Source organism: Neoarius graeffei, chromosome 11, assembly GCF_027579695.1.
Source record: "Neoarius graeffei isolate fNeoGra1 chromosome 11, fNeoGra1.pri, whole genome shotgun sequence".
NCBI lineage: Eukaryota > Metazoa > Chordata > Actinopteri > Siluriformes > Ariidae > Neoarius > Neoarius graeffei.
In genome coordinates this window covers 48,024,046-48,049,424 of record NC_083579.1, presented here as the reverse complement: position 1 = coordinate 48,049,424, position 25,379 = coordinate 48,024,046, and the positions used below count along the sequence as shown (strand labels likewise).

Genomic DNA, 25,379 nt, shown 5'->3' with positions numbered 1-25,379 from the left:
TTCTGCGCCGACAAATAGTGGAGCAATATCAGAAAGGAGTTCGACAGTGTAAAATTGCAAAGAGTTCAAACATATCATCATCTACAGTGCATAATATCATCAAAAGATTCAGAGAATCTGGAAGAATCTCTGTGTGTAAGGGTCAAGGCCGGAAAACCATACTGGGTGCCCGTGATCTTCGAGCCCTTAGACGGCACTACATCACATACAGGCATGCTTCTGTATTGAAAATCACAAAATGGCCTCAGGAATATTTCCAGAGAACATTATCTGTGAACACAATTCACCGTGCCATCCGCCGTTGCCAGCTAAAACTCTATAGTTCAAAGAAGAAGCCGTATCTAAACATGATCCAGAAGCGCAGACGTCTTCTCTGGGCCAAGGCTCATTTAAAATGGACTGTGGCAAAGTGGAAAACTGTTCTGTGGTCAGACGAATCAAAATTTGAAGTTCTTTATGGAAATCAGGGACGCCGTGTCATTCGGACTAAAGAGGAGAAAGACAACCCAAGTTGTTATCAGCGCTCAGTTCAGAAGCCTGCATCTCTGATGGTGTGGGGTTGCATTAGTGCGTGTGGCATGGACAGCTTACACATCTGGAAAGACACCATCAATGCTGAAAGTAGGTTCTAGAGCAACATATGCTCCCATCCAGACGACATCTCTTTCAGGGAAGACCTTGCATTTTCCAACATGACAATGCCAAACCACATACTGCATCAATTACAGCATCATGGCTGCGTAGAAGAAGGGTCCGGGTACTGAACTGGCCAGCCTGCAGTCCAGATCTTTCACCCATAGAAAACATTTGGCGCATCATAAAACGGAAGATACGACGAAAAAGACCTAAGACAGTTGAGCAACTAGAATCCTACATTAGACAAGAATGGGTTAACATTCCTATGCCTAAACTTGAGCAACTTGTCTCCTCAGTCCCCAGACGTTTACAGACTGTTGTAAAGAGAAAAGGGGATGTCTCACAGTGCTAAACATGGCCTTGTCCCAACTTTTTTGAGATGTGTTGTTGTCATGAAATTTTAAATCACCTAATTTTTCTCTTTAAATGATACATTTTCTCAGTTTAAACATTTGATATGTCATCTATGTTCTATTCTGAATAAAATATGGAATTTTGAAACTTCCACGTCATTGCATTCCGTTTTTATTTACAATTTGTACTTTGTCCCAACTTTTTTGGAATCGGGGTTGTACAAAAGCTCAGAGAAACTCACAAAACACCAGTTGGTACCACTTATCATGAGTTTTGTAGCTCAACAAGGATAGAATAGATGACTACAACTCATGAGCCTCTGACCAAATTAGAGAACAAATAACTGCCTTACCTGCTAAAACACCATCAGTCCTGATTCCTGTTTCCTTTTATAGTGTATTCTCACACTCTTCCACTCTCTCACGCCTATTTGTTTACACTCTCTCCTGACTGACTGCTGCTCCTGCCAAACACAGTGCAAGTGGACTTCTTTCATGCTTGAGTTTGACATTAACACGTCTGATCTGGTGCGGAAGTATAGAAATATTCACGCCAATTCTAACACAACATTCCACACACAGCTCTGGCTGTGAATTACAGGACCGTCAGGGTGAATCATGCCAGCACAGAAAAATCATATTATAGAGGGGGTTTTTTCCATCCCTTTTCCAATTATCAAGATTTTCCCATTTTTAACAAAACCCTACATACTGTAGCTTCAACTGGTGTAAAGAATAAATATCGGTCAAATGAGAAAAGACGAGTTCCTTATAAAAGTAACTATGCTTTGCTGAAGAGGAAAAACAGACCCTGGTTTGTTATTTAATTTCATGCATACCATTCTATTCAGTTCTTAAGTGGCTCACCCACTAGTTTGATCCGTCCAGAAGTTAACAGCTCTGGGTCATCAGTTTGGACATTTTTCACAGAGGCTTGCACAAGTTCTTCTATGTGCTCAATTCCCACCACTTTTCCAGTGGGACCTACCTGCATATAGAAGATAAACATGCAGTTTAACATTAAAGCATTTTTTCTACACAAACAAAAAAAGTAGCAACTTTCAAACTTGGTGCCCAGGATAAGAGCTTATCTCCAAAGCTACTCCCAGTATAATTGTATCCCTAGAATTTCTCACATTTCCAGAAGGTTATACATCATCCATCATTATGACACTGAACACCCATCCATCCATCCATTTTCTGTAACTGCTTATCCTGTGCAGGGTCGCAGGCAAGCTGGAGCCTATCCCAGCTGACTACGGGCGAGAGGCGGGGTACACCCTGGACAAGTCACCAGGTCATCATAGGGCTGACACATATGGCCCTTTTCCACTACCCTTTTTCAGCTCACTTCAGCCCGCTTCAGCTCACTTCAGCCCGACACGGCTCGCGTTTCGACTACCAAAAACCAGCACGACTCAGCTCGCTTCAGCCCTGCTTAGCACCCAAAACTCGCACCGTTTTGGAGTGGGGCTGAAGCGAGCCAAACCGTGCCGAGTGGGGCTAGGGGCATGAGCAGACACTCCCCTGTGCACTGATTGGTGAGGAAGAGTGTCCTCACATGCCCACACACGCCCCGCGAGCACGCTGGGATCTGTAAACACCGCAAACCCGGAAGGAGAATAATTACGAATTACGAGAATTTCTGAAGCCTTATGCGCCTCGCCTCATCTATACGCTCTTGCCAGTATCTGTTGGCGTTGTCGGTGACAACAAGCCACAGCACCAAGACCAGCAACACTAACGACTCCATGTCCTCCATGTTTATTGTTTACTATTCGGGTTGTGAGACTACCGCTTAAAAGATCACTGATGTCACTGTTTGCGCTGCTTAACGACATCACCTGACGTCCACCCACTTTCGCTAACTCCACCCAATGTGTCCACCCACTTCCAGCCAGCACGGTTCAGCGCGGTTGTAGTCGAAATGCAACTCCAACAGCCCCGCTCAGCCCGACTCAGCACGGCACGGCTCAGCCCGACTCAGCCGCGTTTGTAGTGGAAAAGCGGCAAAAGACAGACAACCATTCACACTCACATTCACACCTACGGTCAATTTAGAGTCACCAGTTAACCTAACCTGCATGTCTTTGGACTGTGGGGGAAACCGGAGCACCCGGACGAAACTCACGCAGACACGGGGAGAACATGCAAACTCCACACAGAAAGGCCCTCGCCGGCCGCTGGGTTTGAACCCAGGACCTTCTTGCTGTGAGGTGACAGTGCCAACCACTACACCACCGTGCTGCCCGACACTGAACACCATCTCATTTAATGCAAGTTACTGTAATTATCATGTGTGTGCAGTTAAATGCTTTCTCCTAACTTGAAAAGAAGCTGGGGCCAGAGTGCAGGGTCAGTAGCCTAGGAACACTTGAGGGTTTTTCAAGATCAAACAGTAACAGTCTGGTAGTTCTGTACTCACAACCTTCATAGAATAATGCCAAGTGTATTTTTTAATAAGTATAAATACGGAGGTGATTACAGGCAATCAGGCACGCTGATTATCGAGAAATAGTCCGAATTTCTCAACCAATCGCCTTGAGCCACTGGACAAAATGGCGGCCAATCGCTTCGTCACCGTAAGTGAGGAAGAATTACAAATGATGAAAGAAAATGCTGTTCCTAAAAGCACTAAAGATGCTACGAAGTTTGGTCTAAAACTATTCAAAGGCAAGGTGGAATTGTGATTTATTTTATCCATTTCAAAACAAAAGTATTTTGTGTGAGTCGCATAGATAAGTAACAAGCCTGCGCCACACCTTTATTACATTTGCATGCCGCTTTTGAAGTTTAAAAAAAAAAAAAAAACTTTTAATACACTTTTGTCTGTCTCTCCCTCTTTTTTTTTAAATCATCACCTGTGTATTTATACTAAAACAATTATCCACCTCAGGCTCAGTGAATATCGATGAATAATAACTTCGACTTTGTCTCGGTTATTATTCACCAATATTCACCTCACTTTCAGCAAATAATTGTTAACTTAAGTTTGGACATACCTACTCATTCATAGGTTTTTCTGTATTGTGACTATTTTCTACATAGTAGAACAATACTGAAGACATCAAAACTATGGAATAACATCTGGAACATATACGGAATTATGTGGTAAACAAGAAAGTGTTAAAAAATGTTTGATATTTTAGATTCTTCAGCGTAGCCAGCATTTATCTTGATGACGCTTTGTACACTATAGATAGTTTTCACATGACGTCACAGAGTCGGGGATTCCCTAGTGGCGGCCATCTTGCGGGTCAAGCTTACCGTACGGGTCACTGAGCACACATTGTAACGCGCGAGTACAAAGTCTTCAAAAGAACCCAAGCAGGCTATTTAAAGCTAGCAATGGTGCACACCTGTTGTATTCACGGCTGTCGTAATAGGTCGGATGATGACGTCAAGCGGAGCTTTTATGGAATTCCCACTGTACGAGAGCACGAAGGCGAGCAAACAAAGAACCTCAGCATACAAAGGAGAAATCTATGGCTTGCAAGAATCAACCGCAAGGATTATCAGCCTTCCAAACACAGCAAAGTCTGCTCCGATCATTTTATAAGTGGTAAGTTGTTTAAATAAACAATCAATTGTGTTTAAGTTTGTTTTTGGAAACCAAAACATTGTGTCAACAATCTCTGGAGGATGCCTAACTGTAATACCACTAATGGATGTAAAATTTGTCTTAAATCAACTCGATATTATACACACACATATATTTATATGCAGTGTTGAGAGCTCTAAAATTCCAATGTTTACATACCTTGGCTGTAATTAGGACACGACTGTCACTTGTTTTTATATGGTGGACTTCACGGACCCAGCCACAGACAAAATAATTGTATGACTCCAGCGACTTGTATGCTTTGAGGTCGTCAAGTGTGTAGGCACTTTTACTATTCACGAAATAGTTCACAATATCGGTACGATATGGATGGCAGCCCTGCATAGTCACTTGAAAATGCATCTTTGTCCACTTCGTGGGGTCAATTCCCCCAATCAAGGCCAGTTTGGCTGCATACCGTTGTCGTGAGATGTCGTCCAATGTATCCATATACTGCCGTTTGCTTGATTTTGCCGACATTGATCTTTATTTTAGAAAACTGACTATATAACTTTATAAATTCGTCCGAGATAACGTAGCCGGTAATAGCGATGGTCCGTTTTGTTAGCCCCACAAGATGGCGGCTGGAGGGCGTTCCCCGGAATGTTGTGACGTCAGTGAAAACTATCTATTGGCATTATCTTAACCAGCTTCATGAGGTAGTCACCCGGAATGCTTTTAAATTAACAGGCGTGCCTCATCAAAAGTTAATTCATGCAATTTCTTGCCACCTTAACGCGTTTGAGATCAAATAGTAAATAATAAAAATGCAGTAAATAGCCCAATTCCACAACTGTAGTAATCCATATTATGTCAAGAACCACTCAACTAAATAAAGAGAAACGACATCCATCATTATTTTCAGACATGAAGTGTCTTTTAATTAACAAAAATAAAGAAGAAACATTGAATTAGAAGGCATGTCTAAACTTTTGACTGGTACTGTATGTGTATATGATGATATATTAACTTTTTTTTATTAAAGCAATCAATGAAACCTCAATAATAACAGTAATTAAATAGTAATAGATCTCTTTCAGATACAATAGGCATGTCTTAGAAATACTGTAAATATGCTGTGAAGTTTACCATTCTTGCAAAGCAGGCAGTGAGATAACCACTCCCTGAGCCAACATCCAGTGCTGAAGCTCCTTCAGTTAATTTGTCATTGAGAATCTCGAGAGCATGTGCATGCTAGAGAGAAAAGTCACACTATCAGACAAAACAAACTTGACAATATAAAGTTCAGCAAGGATGAATAGATTAAAATAACCTCCTTGCTCACAAGCTACAAAATCTTAAAGGGCATATCACGGGTAAATTCAGGAGCAAGATCAATGTAATTCTCCTATTTTATATTAAACTTTGGTCAAATATCTGTAATATTCTGCATTCTCTGCAATTTTTTTACCTTGCGCAATACCAGAAAAATTCAGTTGAAATCAAGCCATTTGAGGTGAATTGGTCCGCCTCTGAAAAAAACTCTGCATTTGGATTTCCCGGGAACACTGATTTTCGTGACGTCGCGTGCGGGACACCTCCCTCTGAATCCTACGCCAGCGCTGGTTTGTTTATGAGAAAACGACCTGGTGGTTTTCTGCAAATTTCTTCAACGTTATCATGTAATTATTAAAATGGTTAACAGATGTATCGTAGGAGGGTGTAGCAACACCAATCATGATGGGATTAGTATTCATCGTTTTCCAAAAGACCGGACAATGAGAGGGAAATGGGAGCGCTTGGTCTACACAGGCTGTGCACTGAAACCGTGCAAAGCTCACGCAGCTTGCTGGCGCTTCCGCAGGTGACGTCACGAATCTGGCTCCAGACTCCCTTGGGATTTTTCCAGATGCGTTTTGTTATTTTATTTTTTTTCTGCTGTAGACAGATGGCCTTGTGCAAAATTATCCTTCTAGATGAGTGTGTAAAGGGACATACTTTCATATAAAAAAAAATTAAATTGGTCCAGAATATGCCCTTTATGCCCACACATGCCTGACTGTTCTCTCTAACTAACTTACCATATGAGGAGCACTGATGGTGGCTTTGTACCCTTTGAAGAGAGCAAGAAACGACATGCATTTATGATGAGAAAAGTGTTTTGTGTTCTTTCCCCCGCTAACCCATTTGTAATTTGTGTGCTTGTTCAATTATTGACTGAGGAGAACACACCTATTGACTGAGGAGAATCCTCATATGGGTAGTCTTTGGAATAGATGCCCCGATCAGTGGCGAGCATGGCTTCGAACACTCGATCACTACGGATAACTCCATGCTCTGTCATGTAAATGAATAAGATATACCATTAACTCTATAAAAATAGAAATGTGAAATGTGTAGAATTTAATCAACGTTTGTATTAGGCGCAGGTCATGTCTTGCATATTTGCCAGGTTGTTACCTCGCAAACGGCTTATAAGCTGGGGATGTGTTCTGCCACTAGATATCCATGCCATGGTCCTGGTTAGAAACAAACCCATTGGGAAAGCCAATGCTGCCAGCCTGGCCACACTCCACATTTCCTGGAGAAGGATCACCTGCAACACATTACCAAATTATTTTTTTAAGTTGTATATATTTAAGGAATGATCCAACAGTAAATCTTAAAAAAAAAAAAGTTTTTTTTTTTTTTAAATTTTGTTTAGAGTTAGACAAAAGGAAAAAAAAAAGACTCCGCGTAGAATTCCATGTTTTGGCTCATAAAATGTTCATGTACAGCCAAAACCACAATAAAAACTGTTTAGCACTTTCATGTTGTAAGCTTATTTTGGGAATTAAATGTTTAATGTATCTGCAAAAACATAACTACGATCTGGTATCTGTCTTAGTTTGACAGCTAGTATTCCCTCTTGCAGTTACATATATGTATAACTAGTGGTGGCTCAATGATTAAATGATTACTGGCGAAAGGGCAGTGGCGGCTCGGTGGCTTTTGTCGAAAGGGCAGTGGCGGCTCGGTGGCTTTTGTCGAAAGGGCAGTGGCGGCTCGGTGGCTTTTGTCGAAAGGGCAGTGGCGGCTCGGTGGCTTTTGGCGAAAGGGCAGTGGCGGCTCGGTGGCTTTTGGCGAAAGGGCAGTGGCGGCTCGGTGGCTTTTGGCGAAAGGGCAGTGGCGGCTCGGTGGCTTTTGGCGAAAGGGCAGTGGCGGCTCGGTGGCTTTTGGCGAAAGGGCAGTGGCGGCTCGGTGGCTTTTGGCGAAAGGGCAGTGGCGGCTCGGTGGCTTTTGGCGAAAGGGCAGTGGCGGCTCGGTGGCTTTTGGCGAAAGGGCAGTGGCGGCTCGGTGGCTTTTGGCGAAAGGGCAGTGGCGGCTCGGTGGCTTTTGGCGAAAGGGCAGTGGCGGCTCGGTGGCTTTTGGCGAAAGGGCAGTGGCGGCTCGGTGGCTTCTGGCGAAAGGGCAGTGGCGGCTCGGTGGCTTCTGGCGAAAGGGCAGTGGCGGCTCGGTGGCTTCTGGCGAAAGGGCAGTGGCGGCTCGGTGGCTTTTGGCGAAAGGGCAGTGGCGGCTCGGTGGCTTTTGGCGAAAGGGCAGTGGCGGCTCGGTGGCTTTTGGCGAAAGGGCAGTGGCGGCTCGGTGGCTTTTGGCGAAAGGGCAGTGGCGGCTCGGTGTTTCAATGCTCTAGGTTACTGATCAGAAGGTTGTGGATTTAAGTAACATCTATAACCAAATTTGCTTCAGGGGCAACAGCTGACCCCAACTTCCTTAAATCATGGGATATGCAAAAAAGGAATTTCATTATACTGTAATGCATATGTGACAAGGCTTCTTCTTCTTCTACAACAGCGACATCCTCAGTTACAGAATTAACCTCTTTAGGCTGCTCTCATCTGAAACAAGTTACAGGAAGGTGTAAATGTTTTTCAATAAGTTTAATGTGTATGTACTGTACATCATTTAAAATTAATACAGAGGAAGGCTATCTACTTACAACCCTGTGCTATTATCTGACCCTCCATATGAACAAATCACAGTAACTCTCTTGAAAAGTGTTTTTTCTCTAATAAAATAATTCAAGTTGTTCTGTTTAAAAATTCTTTGGTGCTAAACTGACTCAGTGGAGTGTTTATGTCTCTATAAAATGTTCTTAATGGATGTACAGATTTAATTTTAAAAAATACAGGACATCCCTTTTTCATTTGTAAAGTCAGGATATCATTATGTTTTATCGTTGGATTTATTCCTACCTCTGTCTGCTCTAGTTCATATGGTAATATTTTCCAGTACAGATGAACATCACAATATTAATGTACTCTGGGTTTTTCAAAATTGGAAATCAATAACGATGGAATTAACATACCATTTGGGGAATACTGTGGTGTCACATGAGTCCTCAGGGCCCACAGACAGCCCACAGACAGGCTCTATCCCACTGATCTTTACATAAAATATCTCCATAGCTCATTTGTCAACCCGTGTTGTACAGACTAGTGACGTGTCCAAGCTGCCATTTTACCACACCCATCGTGTGTACTTGGCTGACAGGTTAAACAGTCGTATCTGATCAAATTTGCCCCAAGAAAACTATTTCCTGACTTTTTTCCCTTTCATTACCTCCTCTTATTTTCTCAACTTTACCCACATTCCTTACAAATCTTTACAGCGCTCCCTTTCGTTGTTATTGTTTTTTTTTCCTTTTCCAGTTCAAGCTCTGATAATTTTTTGAACAGCTGTTTTACTACTATAATTTTTTTTTAACGGAGATTATTTTAGTTTTTCTCTTATACGGTGCATCTTTCTCTTTCACATATTTCTTCTTCCTTTGTATCTAGGACAGTTGTTGAAACAGGATTATTCTCTCATGTTATTTGCCATTTTCACTTCATTCTCATAGTCATGTCTTAACTGTATTTATTGGTCACATAATTCACATCGCACATGAATCGATCCTGATCCAAAACGTGGCCAACGTTAGCACACCACATCTGAAGACTAGAAGTATTCCACCAAAGATCGCTTCGGCAAATAATGAATGTCAAATGGTGGCAGCGCGTGACAAACTGGGAAATTTTAGAACATGCCAACTCCACTACCATCGAGACCACGCTTCTTTCCACCGCGAAAACGGTGGAAAGACTGCGTTAAAGAAGGCCTGTGACTTTTTGGGATTGACAGCAAAAACTGGTACAAGACCGTGCAAGATCGACATGAGTGGAGATGCACTCTGCACTCTGGCAAGAAGCTTTGTGAAGATGGCCTCCAATTCCGGGCAGTAGAACGTCGCAGGAGAAGGCACCAAAGGGCTAACAAGGGTCCCCCATCATCATGAAGTGACGGGGACCATAAGTAAGTAAGTAAGTAATTCACATCACACATGAATCGATCCTGATAGAGTTCAAGAACTTCTAGATTATTCCTCAGTGCTCACATTAATATCTCACATCTCATTTTCTTTAATACACATTGGCTTTTTTATACTACTGAATTTGTATATTGATTTTTTTTTAATATAGTTATAATACATAAGGCCAAATTACTCAGTTCTGATTGGTCAATCAAGCAGGGCTTTTTTTCCTTAACACAGGGCGCATTTCTGAAATGCTATTGGCTAGTTTGTTGCTTGGTTACGGTTACAAAAATTAGCAAATTTTGTCAACAAAATGGCTTTTGTAAAGAAGTTCCAATAAAATTTTGTAAACCACTTTCAAAATCGGGCGGCACGGTGGTGTAGTGGTTAGCGCTGTCGCCTCACAGCAAGAAGGTCCGGGTTTGAGCCCCGTGGCCGGCGAGGGCCTTTCTGTGTGGAGTTTGCATGTTCTCCCTGTCTCCGCGTGGGTTTCCTCCGGGTGCTCCGGTTTCCTCCCACAGTCCAAAGACATGCAGGTTAGGTTAACTGGTGACTCTAAATTGACCGTAGGTGTGAATGTGAGTGTGAATGGTTGTCTGTGTCTATGTGTCAGCCCTGTGATGACCTGGCGACTTGTCCAGGGTGTACCCCGCCTTTCGCCCGTAGTCAGCTGGGATAGGCTCCAGCTTGCCGGCGACCCTGTAGAAGGATAAAGCGGCTAGAGATAATGAGATGAGATGAGACTTTCAAAATCCTCGTGTCGTGTCGCCATGTCATGATGAAAGACGCTTTAGAAACTGATTCAAACGTGCAAGATAGTCTTGTGCCCTGATCGGTTCAGAAAACGTGAATGACAAATGTTGTCAACTTGAATGGCTTCCGAAGTATGAATTTGGCCCTATACATTATAAACAAGTAGTTGTATGGTTCCTTGTGATTTCAAAGTTTTGAAATCACTCGTGAAATTAATCCTTAATTTTACTCGGCCCCATACGATTACCTATACATATCGCCTGATGTTATTCAGGTTTTCATGAAAATTGTCAAAAAATGTTTAGGAAATATTGATTTGTATGGAATATCAGAATAATTTGTAGTTTTTGTTTTTATTGTGCGTGGTAATATGGCGGCCAGATCGCTTCACCCTGATTGGCCAATCAGCTCTCCAGATATCTTACATGGCGATCAGTGCTCTATCCCTGCGTTGTGTAAGTTGGGATTGACCTAAAATGTGGTTTTGGGGGACTGAGGACTGGTTTGAGAAGCACTAAAAGACATTTTATAAATCATACTCTAAAAACAAATATCCGACAAAAACAACAAACCTGAAACAGCTGTTAAAATTCCCTTTTTGTTAGTTTTATAGTTCCAAACTAGTAATGTTATCTTACATTAAAAAAATATATAGTGTACATATTTCTTAAGCCTACCAACACTAGTGTGCAGGCCAACATTCAGCACCGCCTTCGATCACCTGCATTTAAAGCCGTGACTTCTCTGCGCGTTAAAATAAAAACAGACGGAAACGTTTTGCACTGAACACTCAGCGACGACGTCATCCGACTGTGTGCACGCGCTGCCTGAAAACGTCTACTCCTCCAGCAAGTTTAACGCCAAAACAATGTTTTTACACGATATTCACCACAATATAACTTTTGTACGTGCGACTTGCATTAAAATCCCTACATAAAATAAATAATTAAAAAGCAAATATACATAAGAACCTTACGTTTCATCCCAGTCACTTACGTTAGTGAATGTAGACGGAAGGCAAACCCTCGTGCACAACGCTCAACCAATCACAATGCTGAAAATATTGACAGACGCGTCTGTTGTCCAATGAAAATCCAGAAGCGCTAATAGGTCTTGGTTGTGTTTCTGTTTACCTAGGAAAGCCTGGCTGCGAGCTAAAATGTTGTTTATATGTTGAAACGTTCATTTAGCTAGCTGTAATATTTCTGAATTAGGAGAGCATTAACTACGTTTAAGGTAAGAATGAAAGCTAAATTTCGGTTGTGTTACATACACACAAGGCACTTCCGTTTTGCTGTTAAGGGAAGATTTCACGCTTGTCTATTCATTTCGTTGTTTTGGACAGATACATGAATCAAACCTGACTATAACAAGTCACAGGAATGACTCTGACACATAAAGTAAAGAATAATATAAGTAGATTATCAGTTCAGGTTGTGTTAGTTAAGATATCTGGAGTGCACTTTACTAGCAGTAGCTATAGTGTGTTTAGGCTGATAGGCACATCCATCAAAAACATATTACACACGAATTCATTTACTCATTATTCTTATAAGTGTCCATCCTTCATTCATTCATCTTCAGTAACTGCTTTATCCTGGTCAGGATTGATTTTGTTCCTATGGAGCAATTTTGAGTAGCCAATCAGCATACTGATTTTGGGTGGTGGGAGGAAACCAGAGAACCGGGAGGAAACCCCAAGGGTGAACATGTGAAAATCCTCACAGACACTAAGGGTAGTACCTCACTGCGCTGCGAGTAGTCAGAGATACAACAATTGCGATAAAACATGCGAATTTTCACTTGGAATCACACTGAATTGATATTCGCATATTTTATCGCAATTGTTGTGTCTCCGACTAGTCGCAGGCTGTCGCAGCCCAGTGAGATACACTCGCACTTCCTGTCTCACGGAAACTGACATGAGAAGGGTTCATGATGGCTTTGTTAGATTAGATAGAACTTTATTGATCCCTTTGGGAAGTTAAGATTCCAGGAGCATCATTACAGGATAAACAGAGAATAGAAATTAGAGAAAAAACTTCTAGATAAATTAAATTAAGTATTTACATATACAAATATAGGGCAGCACCGTGGTGTAGTGGTTAGCGCTGTCGCCTCACAGCAAGAAGGTCCGGGTTCGAGCCCCGTGACCGGCGAGGGCCTTTCTGTGTGGAGTTTGCATGTTCTCCCCGTGTCCGCGTGGGTTTCCTCTGGGTGCTCCGGTTTCCCCCACAGTCCAAAGACATGCAGGTTAGGTTAACTGGTGACTCTAAATTGACCGTAGGTGTGAATGTGAGTGTGAATGGTTGTCTGTGTCTATGTGTCAGCCCTGTGATGACCTGGCGACTTGTCCAGGGTGTACCCTGCCTTTTGCCTGTAGTCAGTTGGGATGGGCTCCAGCTTGCCTGCGACCCTGTAGAACAGGATAAAGCGTCTAGAGATAATGAGATGAGGTATACAAATATAAAAAGAATAAGATATGGGGAAGGGGCCAGCAGGAGAGATATTGCACTTTATATTGCACATTGTCCAGTATTGCTTATTGTTAGGCCAGGCTACTGCTCCTTCCCGTCCTCTGTCCTCCTGTTATCCCTCCTCCCCCCAGAGAGGAGTTGTACAGTCTGATGGCGTGAGGGATGGAGTTTTTAAGGTGGGGTTTACATTAGACCGTATCAGCGGATCATCAGATTAACGTTTTTAAAACGATTAGTGTGCACACAGCAACGCCAATACACGATTCGCGTGCACACAGCAACGCCAATACACGGATACGCTCGGCTCCGCAGGCATCCTGCGCTCCAAATCACTCCGCCCTGAACAGCGAGTGCCCTCTGGAGGGTGCGCACTCCGGCCCTGCGCAGCTCACAGAGCACACGAGTGAAGTGCACAAGCAGTGATTCGGGACTGAGCCGCTGTGTGTGTGATCTCAGTGCATGTCGGGCATGCGTGTCACTTACCACTTGCAAGTGGAAGGATGGCAAGCCTAAAGACAATCATAACTACACAATGGGCAGTATTTGCATCAGTATTTGAAGTATTTTCATACTTTTATACTCTTTAATGAAAGGTGATACAAGGCGGAAGTCCGTGCCGTTTTTCAGCAGTCGCGTCACATGACCAACGCCAGCGAATCAGGAAGGTGGATGTCACAGTGATGTTGTCCAATGCCGACGCCAGCTAGAGCTCAGCACAGCGTATCCGCGTATTCTCAATGTTTACACAGCACCGGATCAGACACGATCTAGATTGAATACGTGGACCCTGGCGGATTCCCGTTTCCCAGCGTTTCCAGGCGTTTTAATGTAAACGAACAGTGCATCCGCGAAGAAAACGAGACAGATACGGTCTAATGTAAACTTGGCCTAAGTCTGTTAGTCCTGCACTTGGGAAGGAGCATTCTGTCACTGAATAGGCTCCTTTGGTTGCTGATGACGGTGTGCAGAGGGTGACGGACATCATCCATGATGTTCAGTAGTTTGTCCATAGTCCTCTTCTCTGCCACCGTCACCAGAGTCCAGCTTTGTGCCGACCACAGAGCCGGCTCGCCTGATCAGTTTGTCCAGCCTGGATGTGTCGTCCTTTGATGTGCGACGCATTCGCGACTATTTTGAGAGAAATTTTGTTGCACTAATTTTTTGAACATATTCAAAATTTCAGCGATGAAGGAGCAACACTTCGCGACTGATGCGAGGAAATTGAGAAGCCCAGCGAATGTTTCAAGACACTTTTGAATCTCTCGCGAATGACGTTCGCAATTTGTCACAAGCTGTCGCAGCCCAGTGAGATACTGGCTTAATGTTGCATTCAATTTGAGGTTGCAACTTGGATTTCCCAACCTCCATCCAGGAAAAGCTACAGAAAATGCCTTCTCTGCTCATCAGCATGTTTGGTGTTCTCAGTTTGAGTTCCTTCCAAGTTTGCAGCGTGACGTCAAATCCACGACCGTGCATATCATCAGATGTCAGCAAAGTAGTACTGTTTACCTTTAAAATAGTTATACGGCATATCCACATACTTGGTTTAGTGCAATCAACATACACACGTTCACTTGAAGGCAGGGTAGGTAATTTTGAAGAAACCAACAAAAGCGAGCTAGATTTTGAAAGTATCCAGCAAAAAAAATAAAATAAATCTCAGCCCTCTTTCCAAAGCCAGTTCTCCAAAACACGTGAACGCACACTGCCTGATTACTGCTGGAGGACGCGTCCACGAGAGAGAACGTTTGGAGTGTTTGTTATTAACAACAAACATGACTATTATTAGCTCTTACAGCTGTTGACTAGCTTTAGCAATATGTCTGTCTAGCCTTGAAGAAGAATCTGCTCATGCTCAAGGAGTGCGTGGGCAGTGTGTGTGCAGGTAGACAGGCAGGTAGGCCGTCTGTTCGTTTCAGTCGGAACGATTGGACGGGGGGTGGGGGGGTTACAGCTCTGCGACTGCCACAGATGATACTTTTTCTTTTTGTAGTTAGAGCATTTGATTTATTAATTGTTCTCAGGATGTAAAGATATATTTCTTGAAATTAACAAAAAATTGTTCTAAATAATTACCTACCCCGTCTTTAAACAAGAACTGTGATCAGCAGAGGGGGAAAATGTACATCACTCATTACAGTTAAAGTGCATATCACGGGTAAATTCGGGAGCAAGATCAATGTAATTCTCCTATTTTATATTAAACTTTGGTCAAAGATCTGTCACATTTTGATTTTGTGCAATTTTTTTACTTTGCGCAATACCAGAAAAATTCAGTTGAAATCAAGCCATTTGAGGTGAATTGGTCCACCTCTGAAAAAACTTGGCATTTGGATTTCCCGGCAAACACTGATTTTCGTGACGTCGCGTGCGGGACGCCTCCCTCTGAATCCTACGTCAGCGCTGGTTTGTTTATGAGAAAACGACCTGGTGGTTTTCTGCAAATTTCTTCAACGTTATCACGTAATTATTAAAATGGTTAACAGATGTATCGTAGGAGGGTGTAGCAACACCAATCTTGATGGGATTAGTACTCATCGTTTCCCACATTGTGCTCAGGTGACAATTCCATATTTCAGTGCAAAATCGCTAGCTGCTAAACTCGGTCTACACAGGCTGTGCACTGAAACCGTGCAAGCTCTCGCAGCCTGCTGGCGCTTCCGCAGGTGACATCACGAATCTGGCTCCAGACTCCCTTGGGATTTTTCCAGACGCGTTTTGTTATTTTATTTTTTTTCTGTAGACAGATGGCCTTGTGCAAAATTACCCTTCTGGATGAGTGTGTAAAGGGACATTCTTTCATATATTAAAAAAAAACACAAATGAATTTGGTCCAGGATATGCACTTTAAAGGCTAGCTTGTTACCAGACGTTTAGTACCCGAGTCTGACTCGTGCCCTAATTTTAAGGACTTGTGACTTGACTTGGACTCTGACTCGTGCGTTAACTGCACTCAGACTTAGATTTTTTTCCTTACTTTTTGTAGCATGCCATAATAATTTGGCATAAGATATTTATATCCATATTAATTTTGTACTAATTTCGTGCATCAGATAGACTCTCAGGCGTGCTCCAGACAGTGCGCGCACCAAGCAGACTCTTGCGAGCGCGGCGTGAACGACTCGCACTGGCACAGGGTTAAGGCACAATCAGCGCACCTATATAAAAAAACTGTGAAAACACACTTACTTTGCGAAGTATTGAGTTGCATTGCTGACACATTACCGAGCCTTGTTTGGGTTCCTGAGCCCCGATTTCCTGTTTCTCATCTTTGATTCTGCCTCATCTATGATAGCCTGTTTGTGCCTCGCTCGACCTATTGCTTGACGATTTTGCCTGCCGTTCTGGATTGTTTACCTGTCTTCGCTTGGATTAATAAACACACCTTCTGCACTTACATCCATCTCCCAACCATCTCTGACAGAATACTTTGCACTCCCTGACAAAGAGAATGCACATTCACCTGTTCATACGTTATGTTCAGGAACAAACTAATGTTAATGGCGCTAAAACAGCCACCGTCAAATGGTGCAGTTGGAGTCTTGTTCTCGGAATCGAATTTTTTTTAATGACTTGGACTTGACTCAGAATTGAACACTGGGGACTCGAGACTGGACTCGGACTCAAAGTTTAGTGACTTGACTACAATACTGCTTGTTACTAACAAAAGGCAAATGTTTTTGGGGGGGGGTTCCACTTTCTATGTCGTATTTTTAATGGGTCATGTTCAAGAGTGAAGAGTCAGGAAATAGGGATGTGTCTTTCAGGATCAGTTTCTCCTCACTTACATTCTTGCTACGCTTTCACTCTGCAGTTCTACACTGATGTTTTCACCTACACACACTCCTGCTGTTCATGGGTAGAAACAATTTGAGTGATGCTGTTATTTCCGCATGGTGTGTTCATCATACATGTCAACCTTTGGTCAATCAAACCTGTATAACCAACCTCCAAAATCCGTATTTCCCTTATAAAATCCTTATAAGATGTAAATTAAAATAATTTACCTAAAATTTGAATGATAATTAACAATGATATATCCAAGTTACTTTTTATTCAATATTAATAACAATAAACCTTCAGAATGAATACAAAGCTCCAATGTTTGACAAAAGCACAAAGTGTCACTCTAATGTTCTGAATTGTACTCCATGACAGCTTTTTTAGCAGTCTGCACCAATACCTCACTCGGCTGCATGTCACAGCAAGTGTCTGTGTTGATCTTGCCGGAGTGCCCATTCAGAATCTTTTCAGTCGCTAGTGAAAGTCGCTCAGGTGGAAATCTCATTCATTCATCTCATTATCTCTAGGCGCTTTATCCTGTTCTACAGGGTCGCAGGCAAGCTGGAGCCTATCCCAGCTGACTACGGGCGAAAGGCAGGGTACACCCTGGACAAGTCGCCAGGTCATCACAGGGCTGACACATAGACACAGACAACCATTCACACTCACATTCACACCTACGGTCAATTTAGAGTCACCAGTTAACCTAACCTGCATGTCTTTGGACTGTGGGGGAAACTGGAGCACCCGGAGGAAACCCACGCAGACACAGGAAGAACATGCAAACTCCACACAGAAAGGCCCTCGCCGGCCACGGGGCTCGAACCCGGAACCTTCTTGCTGTGAGGCGACAGCGCTAACCACTACAGCGCTAGCCTCAGGTGGAAATACGCTTTTCAAACAAAATGTTACTTCCCGGTTGGCGGGATTCTTGTAGTGCGGTGTGCGCATGATCAAAAGTGGAACGAAGTCTCGCTACCACAAGATAACGCGCGATTTCATAAGACTCTTTACTGGCTGTCAGTGCTTTCTGTGGTGTACAGTACGTTTGTAAATGTTATGCGCTCTTTTATCATCGTGGGAATTGATTATAGCTCTAAATAAATATTAAAGTTTTTTTAAAGAATCCGTATAACTTTATTTGTACACCCATATACTACGTTTATTGAATCAAATCTGTATAAAATACGGACATTCCGTATAGGTTGACATGTATGGTTCATGGTGGAAACTCGCATCACAATACAATACAGTAAATCATGTAGCCTTACTTAGTGTAGATTTGGATGCTCTCCTCGTGTGTGCATGGGTTTCCTCCAGGTTCTGTGGTTTCTTCCAACTGTCCAAAAGCATGCATGTAGAGGGAGTGTGTGCATGGTGCCCTGGTGATCTATCTCGGGTGAATCTTTCCACCTCATGTCCATTGTTCCTGGATTGGTTCTGGACTTGCTGTGACCCTGATCAGGAAAAAATGGTTAAAGACAAGTGAGTGAGAGCGACAGGTCATTTTTCTGAACCATAAATGAACTATATATAAACTATTCCGAGTTGCCACCTTTTAAGGAAAAGGCAATTTACAAGGCATTATATAAAATAATATTTTTTTCCCAGAAGGGAAGCCATCATTCAGTGTAGGACTGCAGAATGAAAATGTAAAGTGCACAGTTTGGTTTTTCATTGTAATGACAGTTTGCCTCATGGGCAGGAGAGAGATAAAAAAAAATTACTCCTTCAATTTAAGGTCTGATGAATACACTGACTCTCCCTGACAAAACACGGATGTGCTTGCTACTGGAAGGAGGTGTCTCAGAAAACCACCACCATTCAGTATCCCAAATACCATGTTCTGGTTTCTAGAAATGTTCTGATTATTATTCAGTATGAGGCAATTCACTAAAGCCATGATACGACACGTATCCGGATACAGGTTTCACAAGATGATGATGTTGACACAAACATTACATTTAACGTTTTTAATACATGGCGGCACGGTGGTGTAGTGGTTAGCGCTGTCGCCTCACAGCAAGAAGGTCCGGGTTCGAGCCCCGTGGCTGGCGAGGGCCTTTCTGTGTGGAGTTTGCATGTTGTCCGCGTGGGTTTCCTCCGGGTGCTCCGGTTTCCCCCACAGTCCAAAGACATGCAGGTTAGGTTAACTGGTGACTCTAAATTGACCGTAGGTGTGAATGTGAGTGTGAATGGTTGTCTGTGTCTATGTGTCAGCCCTGTGATGACCTGGCGACTTGTCCAGGGTGTACCCCGCCTTTCGCCCGTAGTCAGCTGGGATAGGCTCCAGCTTGCCTGCGACCCTGTAGAACAGGATAAAGCGGCTACAGATAATGAGATGAGATTTTTAATACATTCATTTTTATAATAAAAACAAATCAAACCACTTTAATATCAAATGTTGGACTATTAAGCAAGTATGCACTGAGGTAATTAGGTTCACACTCGAACCTTGTGCTCTGTATGCTGATACTGCTGCACCCTTGCACATGATGTCACGCATCACGTGATAACTTCACCTGGGGGTCAAACGGACACCGTCTTTCGTGTAAGCAAAGCTTAATCTGTCTTCAATATGGTTCATTTTTGCGCTGTTTTTGGTTGTTCAAACAGAGAAATACATAAAAGGTACTACCGTCTCACCACCATCAAGAAAAATGTTAACAAAGAGAAGCAAATGCTTCAAGAACAACGAAGAAATGAGTGGTTAAAGAGAATACGACGAGAGGAGCTAAACCTGAAAACTCCAGAGAAATTTGCGATTGTACGTAAAATGTATTTTTAAAAATATAGAAAGTCAGACGTGAGTATGGAAGAGTTTAAGAGTCTTGTTTTATTTCTGCTCGCATCCGAGTTAGCTCCTTCATGTAAGTGTTCAAACAAAATCAAACGATTTTCTTACAGATGAACCAGCTTCCTTATTCGGCGCAGAAAACCCAGATTTGCCACCAAGCAAACAGACATAATTCAGTAAAAAAAATCCAACAAGGAACGACATGCATGATGTATCCTGAAAGAACAGAACAGATTAAGAGCAGAGAGTGCTGAAGCTTTGTTTCTGTTATCAGAGGAACCCAGTCCTGAGCAGAATATCACCATGGAGTCAGAGTGTAGTAATGAACCTACACTTCGAGAGAGTTCTACACAAACGCACTGAACTTTACAAAAGCTGCACACCTGTGAAACGGAACTAAATCCACTAAGGCAGGAAAAACTGTTTTGGATAAAATTGTTATTGTCCGTTACACACTTATCAACCTGTGTGACTCAGTTGTGCCTTTTGAATAGAGAATAAATGAAGAGGGAACTGAACATTAACCGTTTATTGAAATTATTATTGCAAGGGTGATTATAGTTACTATATGACTGTAGTTACTGTACATCTGGAATGTGCTGATTCTGCTAGCGTTTGTAATTATTGTACCATCCACTATTGGGTAAAATAAAATCTTACAACATTGTTTGAAAGTTGAGAGCAAGATGTATATGTTATTTACCAGCTGGGAGGTCCATATCGTGAAATGCCGTGACCGAGGTCTTGAAAGTACTGAGCGAGGCCCTCTGGGCCGAGGTCAGTATTCAAGGCCGAGGTCACAGTATTTCACCATACGGACCGACCTTAAGCTGGTAAATAATATTTATTTTTTTCTTTACGAAATTCTAACAGAAAACGAGAGTGCCCGAAAGGGAAAACCGAGCCGAGCCGCCATTTTGAATCCTCATTCACGGCTGTAATGCAAATGGCTTCCTCCTCGGCATACAAGTGCACTTCCATGGCAGGAAAAAAACTACATTTTGCCGCCTATGTAGTCCCCTATTTATACAAATAGGAGTCATTCAGGATTCAGCCATGTTTTTGCTCGGTGTTAGCAAGTTAGAGTGGTTTTTAGCTTTCTCCTGAAAAATTTTCTTTAATTTTGTCTTCCTCAGAGTTGTAAAACTCGCTTTCGCTGTGAACACTGTCGTTATCGCTATCCATGATGTAAAATTAATGCTATTTTGAATCCTCATTCACGGCTGTAATGCAAATTGCTTTCTTCTCAGTATACGAGTGCACTTCCATGGCAGGAAAAAAACTACATTTTGCCGCCTATGTAGTCCCCTATTTATACAAATAGGAGTCATTCAGGATTCAGCCATGTTTTTGCTTAGCATTAGCAAATTACAGGTTTTAGCTTCTCCTGAAATGTTTTATTTTTTCTCCCTCAGGGTAGTAAAACTTGCTTTTGCTCTGAACACTGTTGTTATCGCTATCCATGCTGTAAAATTAATGTTATTTTCTTGATAAATGCTGGCAAAAATTTATAAGATTTTTGATAATCTTATAAATAAATCTTGTAAAAAAAAAAAGATAAATGTTGACAAAAAAAATGCTACTATGTTTGTTGTGAACAAGCGAGTCGCCAGAGGTCCGTAACTGGGGTCCATACTGTAGGATACGGACCCGCTCGCCAGCCAATCAGAGCGCAGAATTTGGACCACAAAAAAAAAATTTGATATTTTACCAAAAAAACCCACTGCAGATATTGTTTTAACAATAATGAGCATCACTGTATAAATGATAGAGTGCAGATAGTTGTGTAACTGGATGTCCCTGTGGTTGTTGAGAAATGGAGGGCTGGGAATACCATCCAGCCCACAGTTCAGGTCGGAGTCCTTTGAGAGTAAACGCTTTGGCTTTCGCAACATCCTGTTCCCAAGAGCTGATGTCGGGAAAAATTCTTTACACAAAGAAGGGTTTTTTTTTTTAGTTTTTTAAAACTGTTCTTCCATGTACGGACTCTTCAGAAAAAATATATTCCAGGTATATTCCAAAATGTAGTTAACATTAACGCTAGGCTACAAATCTGTGGTGGGTTTCCCAAAAGCCTCTTAACTAGGAGAGTGTCCATTGTGCTGCTCGCGCCACCATTTAACGATGATCTTTGCGTTACGATGCTTTTGGGAAACTCGGCACTGCACCATCACTCCAGTCGTTTTGAGGAATTTTGTACAGATCATAACTGCTAATAAACTCTCATTTCCATGTGTATCCTTCACTTCTTTCTGACTGAGATTATCCAAGTAATCGGGTAGTAGAGCTTTTGTAGCTGTAGTTTTCTTCAGACAACAGCAACAGATGCTCAACATCTCCGCTTGGCTTCAGTATATGAACGGTATGTAAACAAAGTTCGCTTGTCCTCCAGGTATAGGGTCACAACGATTAACGTAAACGTGACGTCAGTGCAAGGGGTCTATATGTTAGAAAAGGCAGTGCTTATAATGAATATTAAACGGAAATATCATGATACACCTCAAAGAAGCAAATTTGTCTCATCACTGGTTTGTAGCGCGATATTCCAGACAAAGAAATTCTGTCTCATGCCAAAATGAGAGAATTTAAATGTCTCACAGTTATGGGATACTGATCCCAAATTTAGTCTAAATACACTTACTTGTTTAATGTTTTGAGAGTCCTTCACTGTCTATGAACAGACATTTTGGCCATTTTGCAGTGTTTTTGTGATAAATGCTACTGATAAGTTAACACAAATCAGCCTGCAAATACTGTTTTTTCCAACTCCTCCCCAACCCAGCTAATATTGTTTTGCCAAGTTACTTCTACACCCTTGATCTGAATGAAATCTTATCATATGAAGTGTTGTTAAATCCTCCTCGAACCCCTCCCAGAGATCTTTGGTTAGAACACAAGTAAAGCATTGTAAGTGAACATGTATAGTGCAGCTGGTAATTCATTGTGTGTTCCTAATTCAGTGCAAGACTTTGCACCAAAAATTTAATCTCATCCCACCCTCTTCAAACCCTACTTTCTTTTCTGTTTGGTAGCATGAACTCCATCCTCACCTTGACAAAACTGCAGCAGCAATTTGTAACCAGTGTTCTAGCTTGAATGATTGATTCAAGCCAAACCTCAAATGAACTCGATCTGAAACCACCTCACGTTGCTAGCTGTGGTTACTGAGTTGGTCATTGTTTTTACGGCTAGGCTCAATCTAGCAGAGACATGAGTGATGAGTCCAAAAGTTTCGAGACCCGGTCCAGCGGTGATTTGTGGTCGGAGATCTGCTCAGATCTGCCAGAGCCACCTGACCACGGAGCTGCCGAAGAACACTTCACAGATTCATTCCAGCCTCAGTGTCCTGTAAGCAACCAGAGCAGCTTGACCTCTCCTAGCAACCTTACTTCTTCCAGTCATTGGGAACCGATGGCAGACTCTGCAGTCTATATTGCCAGCTTAGGTATGGGAACAGGTGTATTGACTTACTTTGTTACTAATATAATTTATCTTAAAATAAAAAAGGGAATGTGCTTTGCATTGCAGAGAACCGTTTGAAGAGGATTAAAGGTCAGACGAATGAAGTCACATCAAGGGAAATGTTGCGCTCCTTGTCCCAGGCCAAAAAGGAGTGCTGGGACAGGTTCCTCCATGATGCTCAGACTTCAGAGCTATTCCAGGAAGGAGAGCTGGATCAGAGGTAAGTGGAAAAACAAATCTCTCAATCTTGTATGGTGTTCCCTTGGGCATTAACAGTATGGATGGTGACGCTTATTAAGTTGTTTTCTATGACCTGATATTATATAATTATTAATTTGCTGATCTGTCCATGGGCGGTACGGTGGTGTAGTGGTTAGCGCTGTCGCCTCGCAGCAAGAAGGTCCGGGTTCGAGCCCCGTGACCGGCGAGGGCCTTTCTGTGCGGAGTTTGCATGTTCTCCCCGTGTCCGCGTGGGTTTCCTCCGGGTGCTCCGGTTTCCCCCACAGTCCAAAGACATGCAGGTTAGGTTAACTGGTGACTCTAAATTGACCGTAGGTGTGAATGTGAGTGTGAATGGTTGTCTGTGTCTATGTGTCAGCCCTGTGATGACCTGGCGACTTGTCCAGGGTGTACCCCGCCTTTTGCCCGTAGTCAGCTGGGATAGGCTCCAGCTTGCCTGCAACCCTGTAGAACAGGATAAAGCGCCTAGAGATAATGAGATGAGATGATCTGTCCATGGTAGACATGGAGTATATGTATTTTCTACAGCAGATGGATATCCAATCTTAGCATTTAGAACTGAAGTACATTTGTAATATTTTGTCCTTCTTGCCTCGACAGTGCCTTGGAGCAGCTGAAGCGTTGGTTGTCTCCAGAGCGTGTAGCAATCAGTGCAGAAGAGCTGGAGTACCTCCTCTTGCCATCTAAGAGCCGAGAGAGAGCCTCACACCACCAATCGAGCTCAGGTCATTCCACAGAAGAGCTGGACGAGGAAGAATGTTCAAGTCCTGAAAAATAAGTCTCATCATTCCCCAAAAGACTAGTCACATGAGCAGCAGATGATCGTGTATTTGAGATTCACTGTGTAGTATCTGATGATGATGATGATGATGATGAATCTTCAGAGGATGTAATGTTGTGGACTTTTGAGATTGATTTTTTTAAACCATATTCTGTATTTAAAAAAGGAGTATCTTAAGTAATCAGTAATTTCCCACCCTACTTTTTCCTCTCTCTCCCCCCAACATGAATTAGTATTCAGAATATCAAACAGTATTATGTGTATTTAGTTGCATAACTGAAAACCTTTAAAAGGATTTAACATTCTGTATGGCTTTTCTTACCAGGTTTTCAAGAAAAGCTGAACTCAAAACTGTCATTTTAGTCTTGCTTGATCACATCATACACTATACATGAGCATCAGTCTCTCAACGGATACACTACCGTTCAAAAGTTTGGGGTCACCCAGACAATTTTGTGTTTTCCATGAAAAGTCACACTTTTATTTACCACCATAAGTTGTAAAATGAATAGAAAATATAGTCGAGACATTTTTCTGGCCATTTTGAGCATTTAATCGACCCCACAAATGTGATGCTCCAGAAACTCAATCTGCTCAAAGGAAGGTCAGTTTTATAGCTTCTCTAAAGAGCTCAACTGTTTTCAGCTGTGCTAACATGATTGTACAAGGGTTTTCTAATCATCCATTAGCCTTCTAAGGCAATGAGCAAACACATTGTACCATTAGAACACTGGAGTGATAGTTGCTGGAAATAGGCCTCTATACACCTATGGAGATATTGCACCAAAAACCAGACATTTGCAGCTAGAATAGTCATTTACCACATTAGCAATGTATAGAGTGTATTTCTGATTAGTTTAAAGTGATCTTCATTGAAAAGAACAGTGCTTTTCTTTCAAAAATAAGGAAATTTCAAAGTGACCCCAAACTTTTGAACGGTAGTGTACAGTGTACATTTCTTGGTTTTCTGCGATCTTTGATCTCTTCTAAGCTTTCTGGAGGGGTTTTTATTTTATTTTATACACTGTCACCGTGCATGTACAGGCTTTCAAAAATAATATTAACCAGTATCAGGTCATGTTTTACCTCCACTTCCTCCACACCAGCTACCATCAAGTACAGTTCCACCAGTTTCATTTCACTAGTTTGATTCACCAATGGACTGTTGGGTTTTAGAGGAGAACGCCACACTCAAACACAATAAATATGTTCATCTAGAAA

The 25,379-nt window shown here is 42.3% G+C and overlaps 2 protein-coding genes across 8 annotated transcripts in view; one reads left to right on the top strand and one right to left on the bottom strand.

The window, feature by feature from the left end:
• pcmtl (l-isoaspartyl protein carboxyl methyltransferase, like) overlaps nt 1–18,168 on the bottom strand; it is a 26,418-nt gene extending 8,250 nt beyond the window's left edge. The window contains exons 1-6 of one of the 6 annotated variants that reach the window (XM_060934067.1): nt 18,150–18,168; nt 6,991–7,126; nt 6,763–6,867; nt 6,612–6,643; nt 5,680–5,784; nt 1,857–1,977 (exon numbers count right to left, since the gene is read on the bottom strand). In XM_060934067.1, the coding sequence (XP_060790050.1) occupies nt 1,857–1,977; nt 5,680–5,784; nt 6,612–6,643; nt 6,763–6,867; nt 6,991–7,108 (481 nt within the window). In that variant the 5' untranslated portion in view covers nt 7,109–7,126; nt 18,150–18,168. Of the gene's footprint in view, nt 1–1,856; nt 1,978–5,679; nt 5,785–6,611; nt 6,644–6,762; nt 6,868–6,990; nt 7,127–8,878; nt 8,898–11,295; nt 11,540–11,594; nt 11,647–18,149 lie in introns of those variants that run through there. The other 5 variants (XM_060934066.1, XM_060934065.1, XM_060934062.1 and 2 more) reach the window with 5 other exon arrangements.
• On the top strand, nt 11,724–25,379 carry ccdc32 (coiled-coil domain containing 32). 2 transcript variants are annotated; one of them, XM_060934068.1, is made up of 4 exons: nt 11,724–11,854; nt 22,868–23,120; nt 23,204–23,357; nt 23,978–25,379. In XM_060934068.1, exons 2-4 carry the CDS (start codon nt 22,886–22,888, stop codon nt 24,153–24,155), a joined length of 567 nt encoding a protein of 188 aa, XP_060790051.1. In that variant the 5' UTR covers nt 11,724–11,854; nt 22,868–22,885; the 3' UTR covers nt 24,156–25,379. The 2 variants fall into 2 exon arrangements, with proteins under 2 accessions (XP_060790051.1, XP_060790052.1); XM_060934069.1 differs by having other exon boundaries at nt 22,708–23,120.